Below are 15,689 nucleotides of genomic sequence, written 5' to 3' on the forward strand. Positions count from 1 at the left end.
GGCGATGAGCCCTAATAGCAAGATCGCACAAAGCCACCGTTGCTGTCTGGGTCTCACCGGTGTAGGACTCTTGGGTGCTGTCCGGCGTTTTGGTGGTTCGTCGTTTTCCTCTGGAACCGGGGTGTACGCATTACGGGACGGCCCACGAGCATGTCCTGTAAACAGAAACTCGCAATTCTTGTTAGTCTCATTCTGAAGGTCTGGCTTGATTGACTTAAGTGGACACCACCTGATCTTGCCCTCTTTTTTAACCGCCGCATACCCCCATCCCGTGAGCACCAGTCTCCAGCCCCGTTCCCATTCGCCCAGCTCGTTTTTGATTACGACCCGCGGGCCCTCCTCTAGGGCTCGGGTGACCCAGTGCTTTCGAACAGGACTGTCTGCCTCATCTCCCCTAGGGAACTGATTCAGTGTTAGCAAAGCTGTTGCCAGTATACGCGCTTGTTCTCCTGGGGGAACGGAATTGGCAAAGCCCTCTGCCTTTGCCAATACTTCTAGCTTAGCTTTCAGGGTCTGGTTTGCTCGCTCAACTATGGCCTGCCCAGTGCTGTTATACGGGATACCTTGTACTAAGGTGATGCCCCATTTCGAGGTGAATTCTTACAATGGTTTGGAGATGAAATTGGAACCGTTGTCAGTTTTAATTTGCTTGGGGATACCAAGCCATGCCATTGCTGTCAGCCAGTGCTGAATTGTGGCCTTAGAGTTAGCTTTGGGGTGCTGTGTGGCTATGATCGCTCCGCTGTAAGTGTCCACTGTCACTGCAAGCCATGCTCGGGGCTTTAGCAGTTGACATAAGGTGAAGTCCGACTGCCAGATTTCCGAGGCCTTGAGACCTCTTGGGTTGACCCCACTGGTCCACAGGGGTGACTTCTGGCAGTGAGGGCAAGTGGCCACTACATGTTTTGCGTCCACTGTTGAGATCCCGCATCTCTTCGCCAGTGCTTTGGCTCCGATGTGGAGCGACTCGTGTAGCTGCCGAGCTTCCTGCAGTGTCCACACTCCCTTTGCTGCGGCGTCCGCTTTGTCATTGCCAGTCTGGAAGAAGCTTTTGACTGGGTTGTGGCTGTTGACGTGAATGACAGACACGGTGCCCCGTCGCGAGGAGAGCGCCTCCTCCAGCATTGAGGCCGCTGTTGACGTTGACATGCCCGGTCCTGACATGGCCAGGCAAAGCCTTGCCACGAATATAGAGTCTGTTACGATGTTGAGGTGTTCGTCTTGGAAGAGTCCGCACGCCAAGACCGCTGCTGCTGCTTCCAGTTGTTGCACTGACAGTGTGGGGTCACATGTTTTGACGCAATGCCATTGCTCTCCTGCCTGCCACACTGCTGCTGCAGTAGAGGTCGTGGAGGAAGCGTCTGTGAAGACCGTCGGTCCCGGCTGCGGTCGGTCCATGACCTTTGGCGGCATGTCTATATCGACAATGGTCAGCAGTTGAGTCCAAGGTGGCCTGGTGGTGTAGGAGATTTCTCCTCCGAAGCCGGTGAGAGCAAGGGCCAGGTGCTCCGATATCGCGGTTGACTCCGTGGTCGGCCGCTTGCGAAAGGGGAGGTGGATTCTTGTCGGCTCGGTTCCCAGGTGTCTTAGGGTGAGTCTTCTGCCTTTCATGATGAGGTTGGCGACGCATTCAACTCCCGGGGAAAACGCACGAGTTGGTCTTCCGAGGACCACCCATTGGATCGGCCGGGACTTTTCGGAAGGTCCTTGGGCCAGTGCTCCCACTCCTCCCTTCTGTGTGAAGTGGACGTATAGATCGAGCGGCGCATCTGGGTTCCACCTGGCAAGCGTGTCAGTAGACATCTGATGCTCGATGAAGTCGAGGGAGCTCGCTGCTTGCGGCGTCAGCTCCTTGGGGTCCCAGGGGTGCTTTCCTTTCAGGAGGTCATATAGGGGTTCCATGACCTCGGGGGGAATCAGGATGATGTTGCGGAGCCACTGCAGAGATCCCACAAGGCGCTGCATGTCATGGAGCGTCTTGATGTCTCGGCAGACCTTCACCTTGGGGGGTGTCACGTAGGAGTTTGTGATCCCCACTCCCAGGAAGGTCACGCAGGGTCCTCTCTTGATCTTCGTGTTCGCGATCTCAAAGCCATTGGCCTGGAGGGTTTCCGTGATCGTGGTCACCAAGTGATCCACTTGGCTCGCTGATGGTGCAGCGACGAGGATGTCGTCCACGTATTGAATGATGGTTGCAGCGGGGTAGGACTGTCGGACTGGCATCAGTGCTCTGTCCATGGTGATCTGGCATATGGTCGGGCTGTCCATTGGAAGCGGAGGTTAGGTCGCTTGCCGTTTGGGAACACGACGGAAAAGGCTAACCGTTCCTTGTCCTCAGCGTGCAGGGGTATTGAAAAGAAGCAGTCCTTGATGTCCAGCACTGCGCATGGCTGCCCTTTGGGGATGGCTGAGTTCGTGGGCAGCAGTGTCTGTACTAGACCCATGGGTTGGATTGTCCTGTTCACTTCCCTCAGGTCGTGGATGAGGCGGTAACCCTCTCTGGACCTTTTGGGAATTACAAATACAGGGGTGTTCCACGGGCTGGTGGAGGGTTCTATGTGACCCTTCTGCAGCTCGCGGCTGACCAGCTCCAGCAAGGCTGCCATTCGAGGCTTTGACAGGGGCCACTGCTCGACCCAAATGGGGTCTGACGATTTCCAAGTCAGTCTGATTGGCAGCGGTGAGTGTACGGCAATGACCCTCAGGATAAATTTGTGATCCTGACTCCTAACATAGCGAGGACATCCCTTTCTATCAAGGGTGGAGAGCTTTGTAGAATGTAGGGGTAGGTTGCCACCGTCTGTTCCGGTCCCTTTTTCGTGTGGAGTGTTATAGCCACCAACTGGGTGCTTTTCCACACCCGGGATGGCCCTCCCACTCCGTTCACTGGGGGGACCTCTTTACATTGCCAGTGCTGAGGCCAAAGCGCTTGGGGAAAAACTGAGCAGTCCGATCCCGTGTCTGCCCAGAACTGAAGCCCTATGACGTGGGGATCCTGACTGCCATAAAGGCGGCATGTCCCCCACACCATCAGGGGCTCCTTCCCTATTTTCATGGCCAAGGCCACTCAGGGGTCCCGCTCTGGGGCGTCCCCTGCTGGCCCTGTGGCACAGGCGCGGCTTGTGGCGGTGGTGGATACGAAGGTGCCGCTGGCGGTGCTGCAAAACTCTGCGATTGTGTCGCTGGTGGGGGTGCGAAGCTGGCTGCCTCCTGTGGGGGCATGGGGTATGAGGGCCCCCCGCCCCACTGGGGGTTGGCATAAATGGGCCGCTTCGCATTCGCAGCGGGAGGAGGCTGAGTGCGGCCTGTGTGCCCCCTCCCTTTCCCGTTTCCCTGAGGCCAGGACCTGCAGTCCCTTGCGAAGTGCCCCTTCTTCCCACAGCTCCAGCAGGGCCCTCTCTGGCGTGCTTGAGGTGGGGGCACCGCCGCGGACTGCTGTGCCGGCTGGGGACAGCTCACGGCGATGTGGCCTGCCTGACCACATTTGAAGCACGCCATTGCCCTGGTTAGGGTGCAGACGGCTGCCTGAATGGGTGTTAGGTGTTCTTCTCTTACGACGTGCCTGATCATGTCGGCTAGGCTGGCTCCGGCTGGCAGGGAGCGCAGGATGTCCTTGGTAACGGAGTTGCATTGCTGGCGCAAGCAGTCTGCCACCACGGGGCCCTTTGCCTCTGCAGGCAGGGTAGAGGAGTCTACTGCCGCCTGCAGGCGGTCTACGAACTGCGTGAAGCTTTCGCTCTCTGCCTGTCTTATGATGGACCACGGTGATGGCTTGGCCACAACCAGAGAGGCAGCGCGAATGGCCTCCCTAGCAGCTCGAGTGGTGACCCTGACTTCCTCAGCCCGCATCTGTGCGGCTTGTTGCTGAGGTGTAACCATCTCGTCATGTTTCCCCAGCAGCCTCGATAGGCTCGACCCGTGCAGTGGCTGCCCTGCCCCAGAAGCTCGGGCTAGCTCTTTTGTACAATTATCTTCCCATTCCTGCTTAAACACGATCATTCCCGCACCACCGAGTATCATGCGACCTATTTGTTTGATATCAAAGGGGAGCAAGTCGTCATTGCCAAAGAGGCCGTCCACGAGGGTGGAGACCATAGCTGAGTTGATCCCTTTCTCTGAGATCTCTTTGACAATTGCCTGTATGTCTTTGGGGTTTACCGGATTATATATCCTTTGCTGATTCCCCTCTGGCCCGGTGATCCTCACCGGGAAGGCTTGGACCGCGGCTGAAGGGGTCCATTCTGCACAGGCTATTTTTATTTTTCCCCAGTCGGTAAACTGGGCTGGTTCACATTGTGATTGCCTTTCGATGTGGCTTAAGGCTTTATTAGTTTTTGTTTTAAACCGCGTTAGCTCCGCTTTTTCCGTTTCTGAGTCCCAGTCGGCTTCCGTCAGCTCTCTCGAGCTGGTGGAGCTGGTGTCGCCGGACTCAGAGCCGGAAGTCGAATGCCAGCGCACTTCCGGGCTTCGGTGCCTTTTTGTGCGGCTCCGGCCCCGCCCCTCCCTTCGGGGGTGGTGCCGCTCCCACCCCCTGGGCTCGCCCTGCCACCCGCAGGGGGAGGTCTCTCCCTTAAATGGTAGCAGCGCTGAGCGTGGCTCCCGATTGGGCATGCGCTCTCTGCCGCTCTCCTCCTCCTCTTTTCCCCGCGGATGCGCACTAGCAAGAATTCGGGACCCCAGACTCTTCCCGCCGAGAGCTTCCGCGCCCCGCCCATCCCCTCGGTCGCCGGTGCCATGTTCGGCTGGGTAGGGCGGCGGCGCCGCCCACGTCTCCTTCTGAGCCACGTTCTCCGCGTCTCTGGCTTCCCTCGCCAGTTCCTCCCAAAAGGACTGCGCGCGCTGCCGCACCCCCGGCGCCGAATCGCTGATCCGCGGTGAAGGGACGGATGGGGGATCGCGGGTTTTTCGGGAGGTTCCGCGGGTTTTTCGGGAGGTTCCGCGGGGGGGGGGTTGGGCTCGGGGAGGGGGGGAACGCGCCCGATCCCCCCGGGTCCCCGCTCCCGGGCAGATCCCTTTCGGGGGCGGTTTGCATTGCCACTCCTACCCCCAGCTTGGGTGTAGCTAATAAACATGTGCGCGCGGCGCTCCATGTTTCCTGCTCCTCTAGTGCCCTGCGCAGGGCCCGTTCGACCTTTCCCCACGCCTTGAGGCTTTTGCCGCTGCCTGAGGACTTTGTATCCTTGGCTAGCGCGGCCGTGCATTTCTCCCACACCTCCGGGTGTAATATTTCCACGGGACGTTCAATCGCTCCAAGCTCTAAGAGTCTCACAATAGCGAGGTAAAAATCCTTGAGCTTGCATTTAATTCCCCGCTGCTTATAAACTGAACTCACGACCTTCGCGATGGCTTCCATGTCCGTTGCTGGTCCAGGGACGTCTCCCCTGCCGAGAATCGGTCCAGCTGTTCCGGCCGCTGCTCTTGTCCAGACGATACCTGCTACCCGAGAGTTTTTCTTTTCCCTTTCCCTTTTTCTTTTCCTTTCCCTTTTCCCGGGTTTCGGCACCACTGTGTCGCCTTCTGCTGAGAAGGTGGGCGACCCGGTTTCAAGACACAGCACAGCGACCCGGCCTCGCCCGGGTCACTCGGTCCACTGACATGCACAGACACCAATGTGGTGGATGGTCAAATGGCGTTTATTATCTCATCTTGTGAGGTTAAATAGTCAAGGGGGCTTTACTACGTCAAAAGGGGACGGTGGGTCTGGCTAGGGTTAGTAAGGAGTGGAAAACTACTGGAGTTAGGAGGGGCTGCATGCTTCAGAGGTGATTGATCACTTATAGCAGGATGAGGGGGGAAGGGTCTTGCTTTCTGTCACATCCCGAGATTTTCCGTTCGCCTGTCCCTATCTACCACACACTAATGACAGGGTTTTGGGATTGTGGTGTTTCCTCTCTGATACTAAAACATTAGTTGGTTTTTGGTATGTGGTTTTATTTTGGCTGTTTGGGGGGTTTTTGTGCATGTGTGGGTGGTTAGGTATTTTTGTTGTTGCTGTTTGTGGTTTGGTGGTTTTTTGTTTGGTTTGGTTTTTTTTGTTTGTTTGTTTTGGTTTTTGGGGTTTTTTTGTTTGTTTGGGTTTTTGTTTTGTTTTATTTTGTTTTTTTTTTTTTGTTTTGTACTTAACAAATGTTTTCATCTTGTGCAAGCACTTGAGACCCAAGGTGCACCGACTGAATCACACAAGTTCAACTGCACCCTGTTACCACAAGAAGGCATTCCTGGAAGTGTGGTGCTCAGTCAGTGGAGAGCAGAGCCATTTCTCACCTGTGGTTAGTGTCATAGAGAGGGAAGGTGTGCAGAGACACATATGTGTCAAATGGCATGGAGGGTGTGAAGGCAAGCTCTTGATGTTGGCCGACTGGCTTTTTGGTGACTGTAAGACAGTTGGCAGGGCAGGGCATTGAGTGATGGAAGATGGGACTCTGAAAACAATAGAGAAGCAAGGGAAATGCTGCATGGGGGAAAAGCATTTTGTGTCTTGTGCTACAAGTGATGCAGGCTTGGAATTACTTTCAGGCAGGGAGGACATAGATCATAACTCTGGAAGCTACAGGGAGCTGTAAAATCTTCCTTTGAAAGCTCACTGCATCCTGGCAATGCCTTAATGCTTCCTCTTCTCCTCCATGCTTGCAAAGGTCCGCTCATGTGGTACATTAGCTTTAGGTCAGGTGTGTTCTGAGAAGAAATGCTTTCTTCCAGACCTTATTATGTGCGTTCATTTTAAATTCTATTGTGAATTTTCTTGTTGTAGGGGAAAGTAAAACTACATAAAGACTAAAAAGCCAATCACACAACTACAAAAAAAAGTCTGTGTTAAGTAGAAAATAAGATTATTTGATGAAAAATGGAAAATATCCTGTGATCTACAGGACACTAGCCCTCTTACTTTTCATCTGCTGCAGCCAACACCTAAGAACATGTTCTGCATTAAACTGAACTTAATCTTATGCTCGCCAAGGAATGTGACTAGATTAGCAAGCTGATTTCTTATCAATCAGGAGTCAAATGATCCAGAAGAGGAGCACAGAGTTCCTAGTAAAGGATGATTGTAAGCAGAACAGCTTTGCTAATTAGATTCCTTTTACTTTATTTTTACACATCAATAGAATTCTGCATACAAATGTAGTTGCACCGAGGGTGTCAAACAGTACAAATTGTTGTTAGGACACATTAATCAAGGGCACGGAAGAACAGCTCCAGGAGGGAAGATTCCCCTGCCTTACGTAAGCTTTGATCTGCAGTCTCTCGGTCACCTCCTCTCCTTCCATTAGGACTTCTGATCTCAGAAGGAATAAAATTTGCCATCTTCTGGCCCTGACAATTTCCTTATGGTGAAATTTGTCAAAAGACATGAGATACCATGGCTAAAGTCCTGGATAAAAGTACTTACGTCCCCACCCTTTCAGAGGTTTCCTTCCCTTGCCCCCTGCCCTCTCTCTCCCTGAAAAAGAACTTTGGTGCCATTAGGAAGCTAGAAACTAGAATTTTCATGCAACTTAAACATCAGATCTTCATTCATCCTTAAAAATCTTTGCACATCATGCTCTCACCTCTAAGAAGTGATAGAAGCCTCCACAGCCTTTCATGTTTTGGGAAATAATTGCACTGAAGAGAATTAATGTGCATTTATAGGGTGGTGAAACAAAAATAAATGACATTGAGGTATTTTTGTTGCTCTAGCTTAATACCTTGATGTTTGGACGCTTGTGATTTTTCATATTGCAATCCCTCTTGTGAGGCTAGCTCCCTGTGCCTCTGCCTTGCACCCTCTCCTGTACTGTCCCTTCCCCTCTGCTGCAGCGGGAATTGACTTTGCCTGCAGTTCTGATTCAATTTTTTTCCTGGGTTGCACTCAAAGTCCTGGGTTACAGAAAGAAAAGAAAGAATAGCCTTTTGGTCATGGTACTAGCCTGAAACTTGGATTTTTATACACTTTGTCAGTCTTGTTTTGTTACAGTACTCAGAAGTCCCTTAGGGTATGGCTGGCAAAAGGTGTTTTTGTCTCTTAATTACCTGTTGAAATCCAAGGGAGACTGCATGTCTAAATATCCACAGGAGTCTTGTCCTGTATGTGTTCGTTTGCTGTCTGCAAAGGTGAGATTTCTATCCCAGACAGAAACAGTGGTGCTCTGTCTGAACTTTCTTGCCTTATAAATAAATATCTTGTTTAGTAGATAACCTTTTCCTAATATGCATATATATATATATATATATATTTCTTTTTTATATCTATACACACCCCCAGGTATATATGGGAATGTTTATATAGCATGTACTAAACATTTTACTTCTTCATGTAGTGCTTTTAAGATAGAAAAATATTTTATTCTTAAGTTAAATATTTTATCTTTTTTGCATAACCCATTGATTTTACATTCAGTCAATTTTTGTTAGGACTGGGCCATAAGCATATTTGTAGGCTGCAGAAAGGTGTTGGTGTTTTGCACAGAGTTTGTGGTTGCTGTGCTAAGGTCTTTCCTCACCATCCTTGCAGCTTATGTCTGTGATTGTGCTGTTTATCATACTATTTATGATTAATAAAATGCTGGTCCCTTGGCTGCTTACACCAGACGTGTTAATTCTGGATGGATGGATGGATCTGAACCACAGCCATCGCCAGGTACAAAACAGCTTGCTAGCACACATTTTAAGGGAAGAAACAAACAATTTATGTATGGTTGAAAGAGCACAGATAATAAGGTAAATAAGTTCTGGGTGAAATGGTCCCTAAGCATTCTTTGGCTGCCTTATAGGCATTTGTCACATGCCATGAGATCATTTATATAGAGATCACAATATCCTTTACAACTTCTCAAATTTTCCTCCAAACTGAGAACTTTAATGTGAATTGTTTACTGTGTAGGGAGTTGTGTTTCTTAAAACTCACAGAATGCTTTGCTCAGTAACGGTCTCTCTGATTTGTCATTAAGTTCAGTGATTTTTTTTTCAGTTAAAACATAATGTAAAATTATTGCCCAATTAGAAAGCATTATTGTGTATTTATAAGCATCCCTGAATGTACTAACCACTGGAAGCATGCAGATGTCTGTTGGAATTTAATTTCTCTGCAGCATATTGGGGGTGGGGACAGAAGAGAAGTAGCCAGAAAATTATAGCTACTGCAGTAAATACTAGGCTTCTCCCAGTGACCTGCACTGACTGCAGAGATTATTACATCTAATGTAAGCATAAAATATCTGTTCAGCAATGCTGTTCTGGCTGGTCTGTATTTGCAAATAAATCAATCATTCCTGGCTGATTGTTGCCTTGTGGGGAGTCACAGAAAAAACGGGGTGCCACATTTTAAACTTTCTTGTAAGAAAGATGTGAAATACCTGCAAGGCTTCAATGTACGTTAAGCAGTGGCAACCTTGCCTCACCTCAGTGGTGTGGTCCCTCCTGAGCTCCAGAGGCATAGGTGTGCAGGCCAGCAGGAATCCTGTGGGTGGATGGTATAGCCTGTAGCAAGAAGCATGGATGATGGACAAGGTGTTCCAGGAAGCTAAATTTAGAGCTCTCTAAGGTTGTTTTTTTTTTTATCTGGGGGTTCCTACAAAGTCAATCTGTGTTGTCAGGTGGTGACACCCTGTGATAAGGCAGAGGTGTGGTGAACCTTGTGCTCTAAATTGAGCAAATTTTACTTTGGAGCACAGAACTGCTGTTGGTACATGGTGTGTGCTGTCTTTGCTCTGGGCTGTTGAGGGTGAATCCAGGGCACTGCCTTCTGCACCTTGTGATTTTACTTGGTTTCAGTTGTTTTTAACAAAACTGTCACTTCACTGAGGTTCCTTTTACCCGCCCCAGAAGAGGTGTTTTTGTGCTTTGCAGTAGCTTGTACCCCATCAGCCCCAGAGCTGCAGCATGTTGGCCATGAGTGGCTGCCCTGGGGGCAGATCCCAAGGACTGGCCAGTCTGAATAACACAGCAGTTTGATTGAGTCCCTCACAGCTGATAGCTGGCTCTGGGAGGGAGGCTCTGAACGGTGGCCAGAGTAACAGCTACATGAGCAAAGCTGTTTGAGATTGCCACTATTCTTTTATCTGCTTTGCAGGCTCTGTACCTGCTGCTATTGGATGCAGTAAAAAAAAAAAGGCTTCTTTGTCAGGGGTGTTTTTTTACAATCTAAATAACACCTTGTTTGTGTGGGGCTTTATTTTTTTTCCCCTTTTTTTTAAATGTAGTGTTTCTGGAACAGGTCCTGGCAGTGTCAGCCACCAGCCTGAGCAGTTCTTTTGTGCCAATGCTTTTGAATCTCTGCCTGTGTCAGTGTATTTCCTAGGGAATTAGCCAAGATTATTCACACCTCAGATAAAATTTATTTATTCTATTAGCAGTGACTTCAGTATATCCATTTTTCAGCACATGGTGAAGATGAGAATTTTGCTTTTTTGCTAGAAAGACTTTGCATGTGCTTCCATGTGTGGATCTTGTTGCCATGGCATCAGCTTATAAACCTGAGAAGCACAGGTGGGAGCATTAGCCAGTAAATAGGCATTAGGAGCAGTCCTGCTGCTGTATAGGGCTCAGTCTAGTGGTGAGGATAGTGATCTGGGATATGGCAGTAATTTATGTATTTTAATGGTTGGGACTTGGAGCTTTTCCTATCTGCAGTATTGTGGAATAAAGGACTCAATGCAGTCCTGCTAGTGCTCTTGCAAAGGCATTGCTTTTCCTACTGCTTTGTCTTAATTTTTCTGAAGATAAGGCCATGCTGGAATGTGCTGTGACTTGAATTATTTTTCTTGCCCCATTTTCCCAAATGCTTTAATGTGTTGTTTAAGCACCTTTATTCTAAAGAGCCTTTTTCTTCTTCCTTCCCATTGTTGTGTTGGGATGACTTTGCCCAAATGTTTTCATGTAGCAGTTGTGACACGGATAAAATGTGGGTAAAATGTGAATAGTAGTGATTGTGGTGTTCATTTGTAACACAAGAGCTCAAGCTACTCAGTGTGTCAGTCTTGGGTGTCTCTTCACCAGTAAATACTCAAGCACAGTGAGCTGAGCACAAGGCTTTTTTTATTAACTTCTGTGGTTTTATGTTCTACAGACATGGAGGTGATTATAGCTGTTTCTCTGGCTGTAAAAGTTATAAAGTTATGCATACACCGAACCATATAAACTTTTGATGGTATGGACTTCTATTTTTTAATATAATTGAGCATATACTCCTGCATTATATTTTGCCATTGCAAATATACTTTAAGAAGAATGTGCTTATTAATTTTCTCCAGCTTAGTATTAGGTATAATGGGCAAGTTCAAGACAGTGAACTGGGTACAGGATTTTGAGGGGGTTGCTTTTATTTAAATTAAAGACTTGAGGACACTCAGCAGAGCAACCTTGTGTGAAGTTAAACCTCTTACATCAGACAATTATGCCAGTGGTGACCTTGCAAAAGAAATTCTGTGGGGAAAAAAAAAAAGCCCTTGCAGTGAGGACAGGGGACTGCTCTTGGTGCCTGTGTTACCATCATTGGTGGGCAACTTACAAAAACTCATTACACCAAATCAACTTAAACATCAGACATGTTCACAGCAGCTACAAAGAAGGATGAAAAATACCTGAACTATTAGTTTGCTTTGAAAAGAAATTAATAACTGATTTCCATCATTAATGAGCTAACAGAAGGGTTGAGTTCCAGGGTAGTTTTTCTCCATTCTAGGCAAATGACCATAGGGATCATATCACCTCAGGTTTATTACACTGAGGCCTGTATACTTTGAGCAGTTCCTCAGGGGTCAGCTGGAAAAACAATACAGCTAAGAGGAGATGGAGATCTTCATCACCCTTTTGATTCCCAGCTGTCTCTCTGTGGATTAATCTCTGTTTGCTCTGTGCCTCTTGTTGGATCCAGTGGGTGGTGTTGCCAAAGGTGTGATGTTTTTGCAGAATCATGGCCAGTCTTGCTTGAAAGGGTTGAAATGTCTGTCTTTGAAAAGAAAATACCTCTTTATTAAACAAACAAACATGCACTCCTGCCACTAAGCCCCCAAGTGAGGCTACAAATGAAATTTCATTTAAGAGTGAGAACACAACCTTGATTTTGCACCCTACAAATTGTAGTTGTTTGTTTCGGGTTAATTTTTAATTTCCTGTCATAATTGTGACTGTCTTCTTACTGGAAGGCAGGTTTTGATTTAGTCTTTCGTATTTCTTTTTCAGATTGCATGTGGCTCAGAGCATAATCTGGCAATAGTTGGTAAGTAGCTTAATTTTATAACAAATCCTCTCACCTTTTTTTCATTTTCAGTTGCACAAGATGAAAGAAAAACGTGTACATCAAACATATTGAATGATTATGGGCAGCTGAAAGGAGGAAAGTAACTTATAGATGTAGAGGAAAGAAGAAGAGAAACTGGTGACAGTAAGTGGTGGTGATGAAATTGTGGCCTTGTAGACCAACCCCTGTAAGGACGGAGGGGTTGATGGATGTAACAGGAAAATACATCTGCAAAGTGTTACAGCCTGTTTTAGGTTGGAGCCATTGCAACAATCCAGGCTACAGATTCAGAATAGCATCTAAGCTTGATGCTGGTCAAAAGTATCTTTGTTTAACAAGATGGAAATTGTTAACATGGAAATTATTGCTGAAAAGAGTCCTGGGTCTTTTGTTGTTCAAAGCTTGGAAAGTCTTCAAAATGTCAGTCAGTGGTAGACAGGTTCTTTAGTGCATTTTAGCATAATGCAGCTGTAGTAATAATGATGGAAGTACTAGGAAGCTAATGTCGGTGGAGAAATTGAATTTTGTGTACTAATTCCAGGAACAATCAGATTCTTGCTTTCATGTGATGAGTTGATAACTGAAGTTTGATACATGATTGTTATTCTATGTAATTACTTGTTTGGGAACATTTTTAACTGTAGATTTTTGAGCGCTTTATAAAGGAGGTCAGCATAATTATCCCCATAATTATGGGCAAGACAGATGAAGAAAGGAATTCTATGCTAATGAGAGCTGGAAATGAAGCAGCACTTCATCCACATAGATGTTTTTGATTGCTGTGACTGATGCGTTGAGATGCCAAGTAAAGAATTTCCTTAATTTTCTAAAGTGTGGTTTGACAGAGGTAGAGAAAAGCAGCTATTTGGTATTCAACCTGCTTTCCATGCTCTAATTTTTTAGGTTTTGTTAAGTGTCCATAAAGGTGGCATTTTCTTTATTTCCATATCTACTGTAGTATATTTCCTAAATATCCTTCTCCAGTTAAACCTTGTTTTGAACTTGTTAAGTCCTATTAAGTTTATGGCTGAATATAAGAAAAGATTTTTCCTTTTGCCTTCTCCCTACTTGCTCAGTGTCACATGCTTGTATTAATTGTCAGGCTGGTGCTTCTGAATGTTGACTGAAGAGCAATCTTGCTTCTTGCTGAATTGATGAGGTAAAAATGTACTGCTGGCAGATTCCTCCAGCAGTACATGAAAGTAAAGCACTGAGTTTGAACAACCTTCTCTCTGCTTATGTCGTTTTAAGTAAAAAATAAAGCACTGAGTTTGAACAACCTTCTCTCTGCTTATGTCGTTTTAAGCTTTCTGCCTTCTAGGCAGAAATCTCTGGAAAAATGGGTTGGGGAAAGAAATTCTAGAAGAAAGTTAGAATAAATGAAGAACTTTGCATATGTAAAGAACACCATATGTCTATCTAAGCTGTGTGCTATGCTCATTGAATTCAATGGGGGAATTATCAGTGCTGGAAGCCAGTCAGTTTTATTTTAAGAACAACAGAAATGTGATGTTGCAAATTTTTTGAACTAAAGAACTATGGTACAATTTTCCCTGAATTGAATTTTACATATGCTTTTAAAAGGTTGACTTTTTAGAGCATTCTGTGGTAGGATTTCTCTGATCACTGGCCACTCTTGGTTCAAAGCTGTCAGCTGTTATAGTCCTTAAAAGAAATCACATGGATTTCCGTGAATGCGTCTACTTGATTGTACAATTTTCTAATAACTTACCATTCAAGCAGAGTTCATTTATAACTATATCATCCATATCTTTCTTAATTAGATTAGATTAGATCTTTCTTAAATGCTTGAGTGATTGACTCAATTGAAATAATTCAAGTTCAGTATGACAGGTAAACTGAAAAGCCTTTAACAGTATAATATTCAAGTCAGTATTTCTGGTTGTATATACAAATGTGCTTGTGCTTTGTTTGTTGCATCATGTTTTAAATAGAAACATTTCTAGGACGGAGAGGCTGGATTTATGATTCATTCCACAAATGCTGAAGTAGTGTTCCAGTCATCTTGCTGGTGACACAAAGCTGTTTGATTTGTAAGGCTAGTAAGCAGTTAGTTTTTTGCATGTGACTTTATATAGTCTGCATCCATTTGTGCAGTTTAGTTATTTGAATTCTCTTTTCTTGCTTTCTTCTACTGAAGTCACTGCAAAATTTGTCTGTTCTCTTCACTGTGATGGCACTTGCTCCTTTTTTTGTGGCTATATTGGTAGTATTTTGGTTTCATTTGATCATGAGGTAAATGTTTGATATAAAGGAGAATGAGATGTGGATTGTCTTGAAATGTACCCACTTTTCTAAACTTAATAAGTTAAAAGTTGCTATTAGTACATGAAAAAGTGTAAACATTTTCACTCCTAGACCTTGGTGAAAACTCATTTTTATCTTCATTTGGGGTTGTACTGTGAAATTAATTCTAAACTTCGTAAGCGTTGTAGTATTTTATATGTTTGTATGACTTTTCACTTGAGAACAAAAATCCTTGCCTGGCAAGAAAAGATCTTGCACTTTTCACCTCAATCAAGGGTTAAGGTAACCTTAATTGAGTAAGTACACATGTATGTACTTACTGAGCACCACAAAGGTACCTTTGCAACCTGAATGTGATAGCTGCAACGTTAGTGCTGAACTTCGTGATACTGAGACAGAGTTTTTGAATGACTGAAATACATAATGGAACTAAATCACTGTGACAAAGCTAGGCTATTTCCAGGTTTGGAAATCTATAGTGTTTTCAGCACTGAAAAGATAAGGAGGTTTGGTTCTTACCCTAAAAAGCCTGTGTGTAAAAACGGTACTTATGGAGAATGCTCTTAGCAGTTTCCTACCAACTCCCCAGTAAGAGCTTGATGCTCATTTTTTGAAAAAGAGAATTGTACCTTTTAAGAGAACACGTAGCTCATGCAATGCTGCAACTTAAGTAATAAAGCATATTAACTGTGCAGAAGTAGAGATGCTATTGAATGCAGCAGTGCCTTGACTGTGCTGCAACCAGAGAACGCAGGACAAAATGCCATGAAGAACCTCAAATGCAAATGTCTTATTTTAGTAAAAATTAAACCATGGAATTTTATTCAAGCCTTCTGGAAGTAGTAAAAAAAAAAAAAGCCCAGAAATCATTACAAGAATGATAGTTCTATAGTCTGTCTCCCCAAAGCCTTGGTAATGTATTATATCCCTTTTTGGTCTTGCTTTTAGTAATTTTCTCAACCTGTATAAACTAATGGAAATCTTTTAAACGAAAGATACTGGAGGAAATCTAGGGAGAAGTGCTTGTTTTAAAAGCTAATTATGTTCTGTTGAAGTCCAGCTTTAAAGGAGACTTCAAGGGGTTTCCTGGCTTGTAAGATAAGCATATATTCTATTTGCCATCTGTCGGAGGCGGGGCAGGTATCTTCTGTTAGGCAGTTTTCTTATCTCTTCCAAGAGCAATGTCTCCCTCTGGGGAGAT

At 45.8% G+C, this 15,689-nt stretch overlaps 1 protein-coding gene across 4 annotated transcripts in view; it reads left to right on the plus strand.

The window, feature by feature from the left end:
• The window catches only part of SERGEF (secretion regulating guanine nucleotide exchange factor), a 170,001-nt gene that overhangs the window by 73,034 nt on the left and 81,278 nt on the right, over positions 1 to 15,689 (plus strand). Inside the window, exons 9-10 of one of the 4 annotated variants that reach the window (XM_053981583.1) lie at positions 12,163 to 12,199; positions 13,323 to 13,695. In XM_053981583.1, the coding sequence (XP_053837558.1) occupies positions 12,163 to 12,185 (23 nt within the window). In that variant the 3' untranslated portion in view covers positions 12,186 to 12,199; positions 13,323 to 13,695. Of the gene's footprint in view, positions 1 to 12,162; positions 12,200 to 12,250; positions 13,696 to 15,689 lie in introns of those variants that run through there. The other 3 variants (XR_008437754.1, XM_053981581.1, XM_053981580.1) reach the window with 3 other exon arrangements.

Source organism: Vidua macroura, chromosome 6, assembly GCF_024509145.1.
Source record: "Vidua macroura isolate BioBank_ID:100142 chromosome 6, ASM2450914v1, whole genome shotgun sequence".
Taxonomy (NCBI): domain Eukaryota; kingdom Metazoa; phylum Chordata; class Aves; order Passeriformes; family Viduidae; genus Vidua; species Vidua macroura.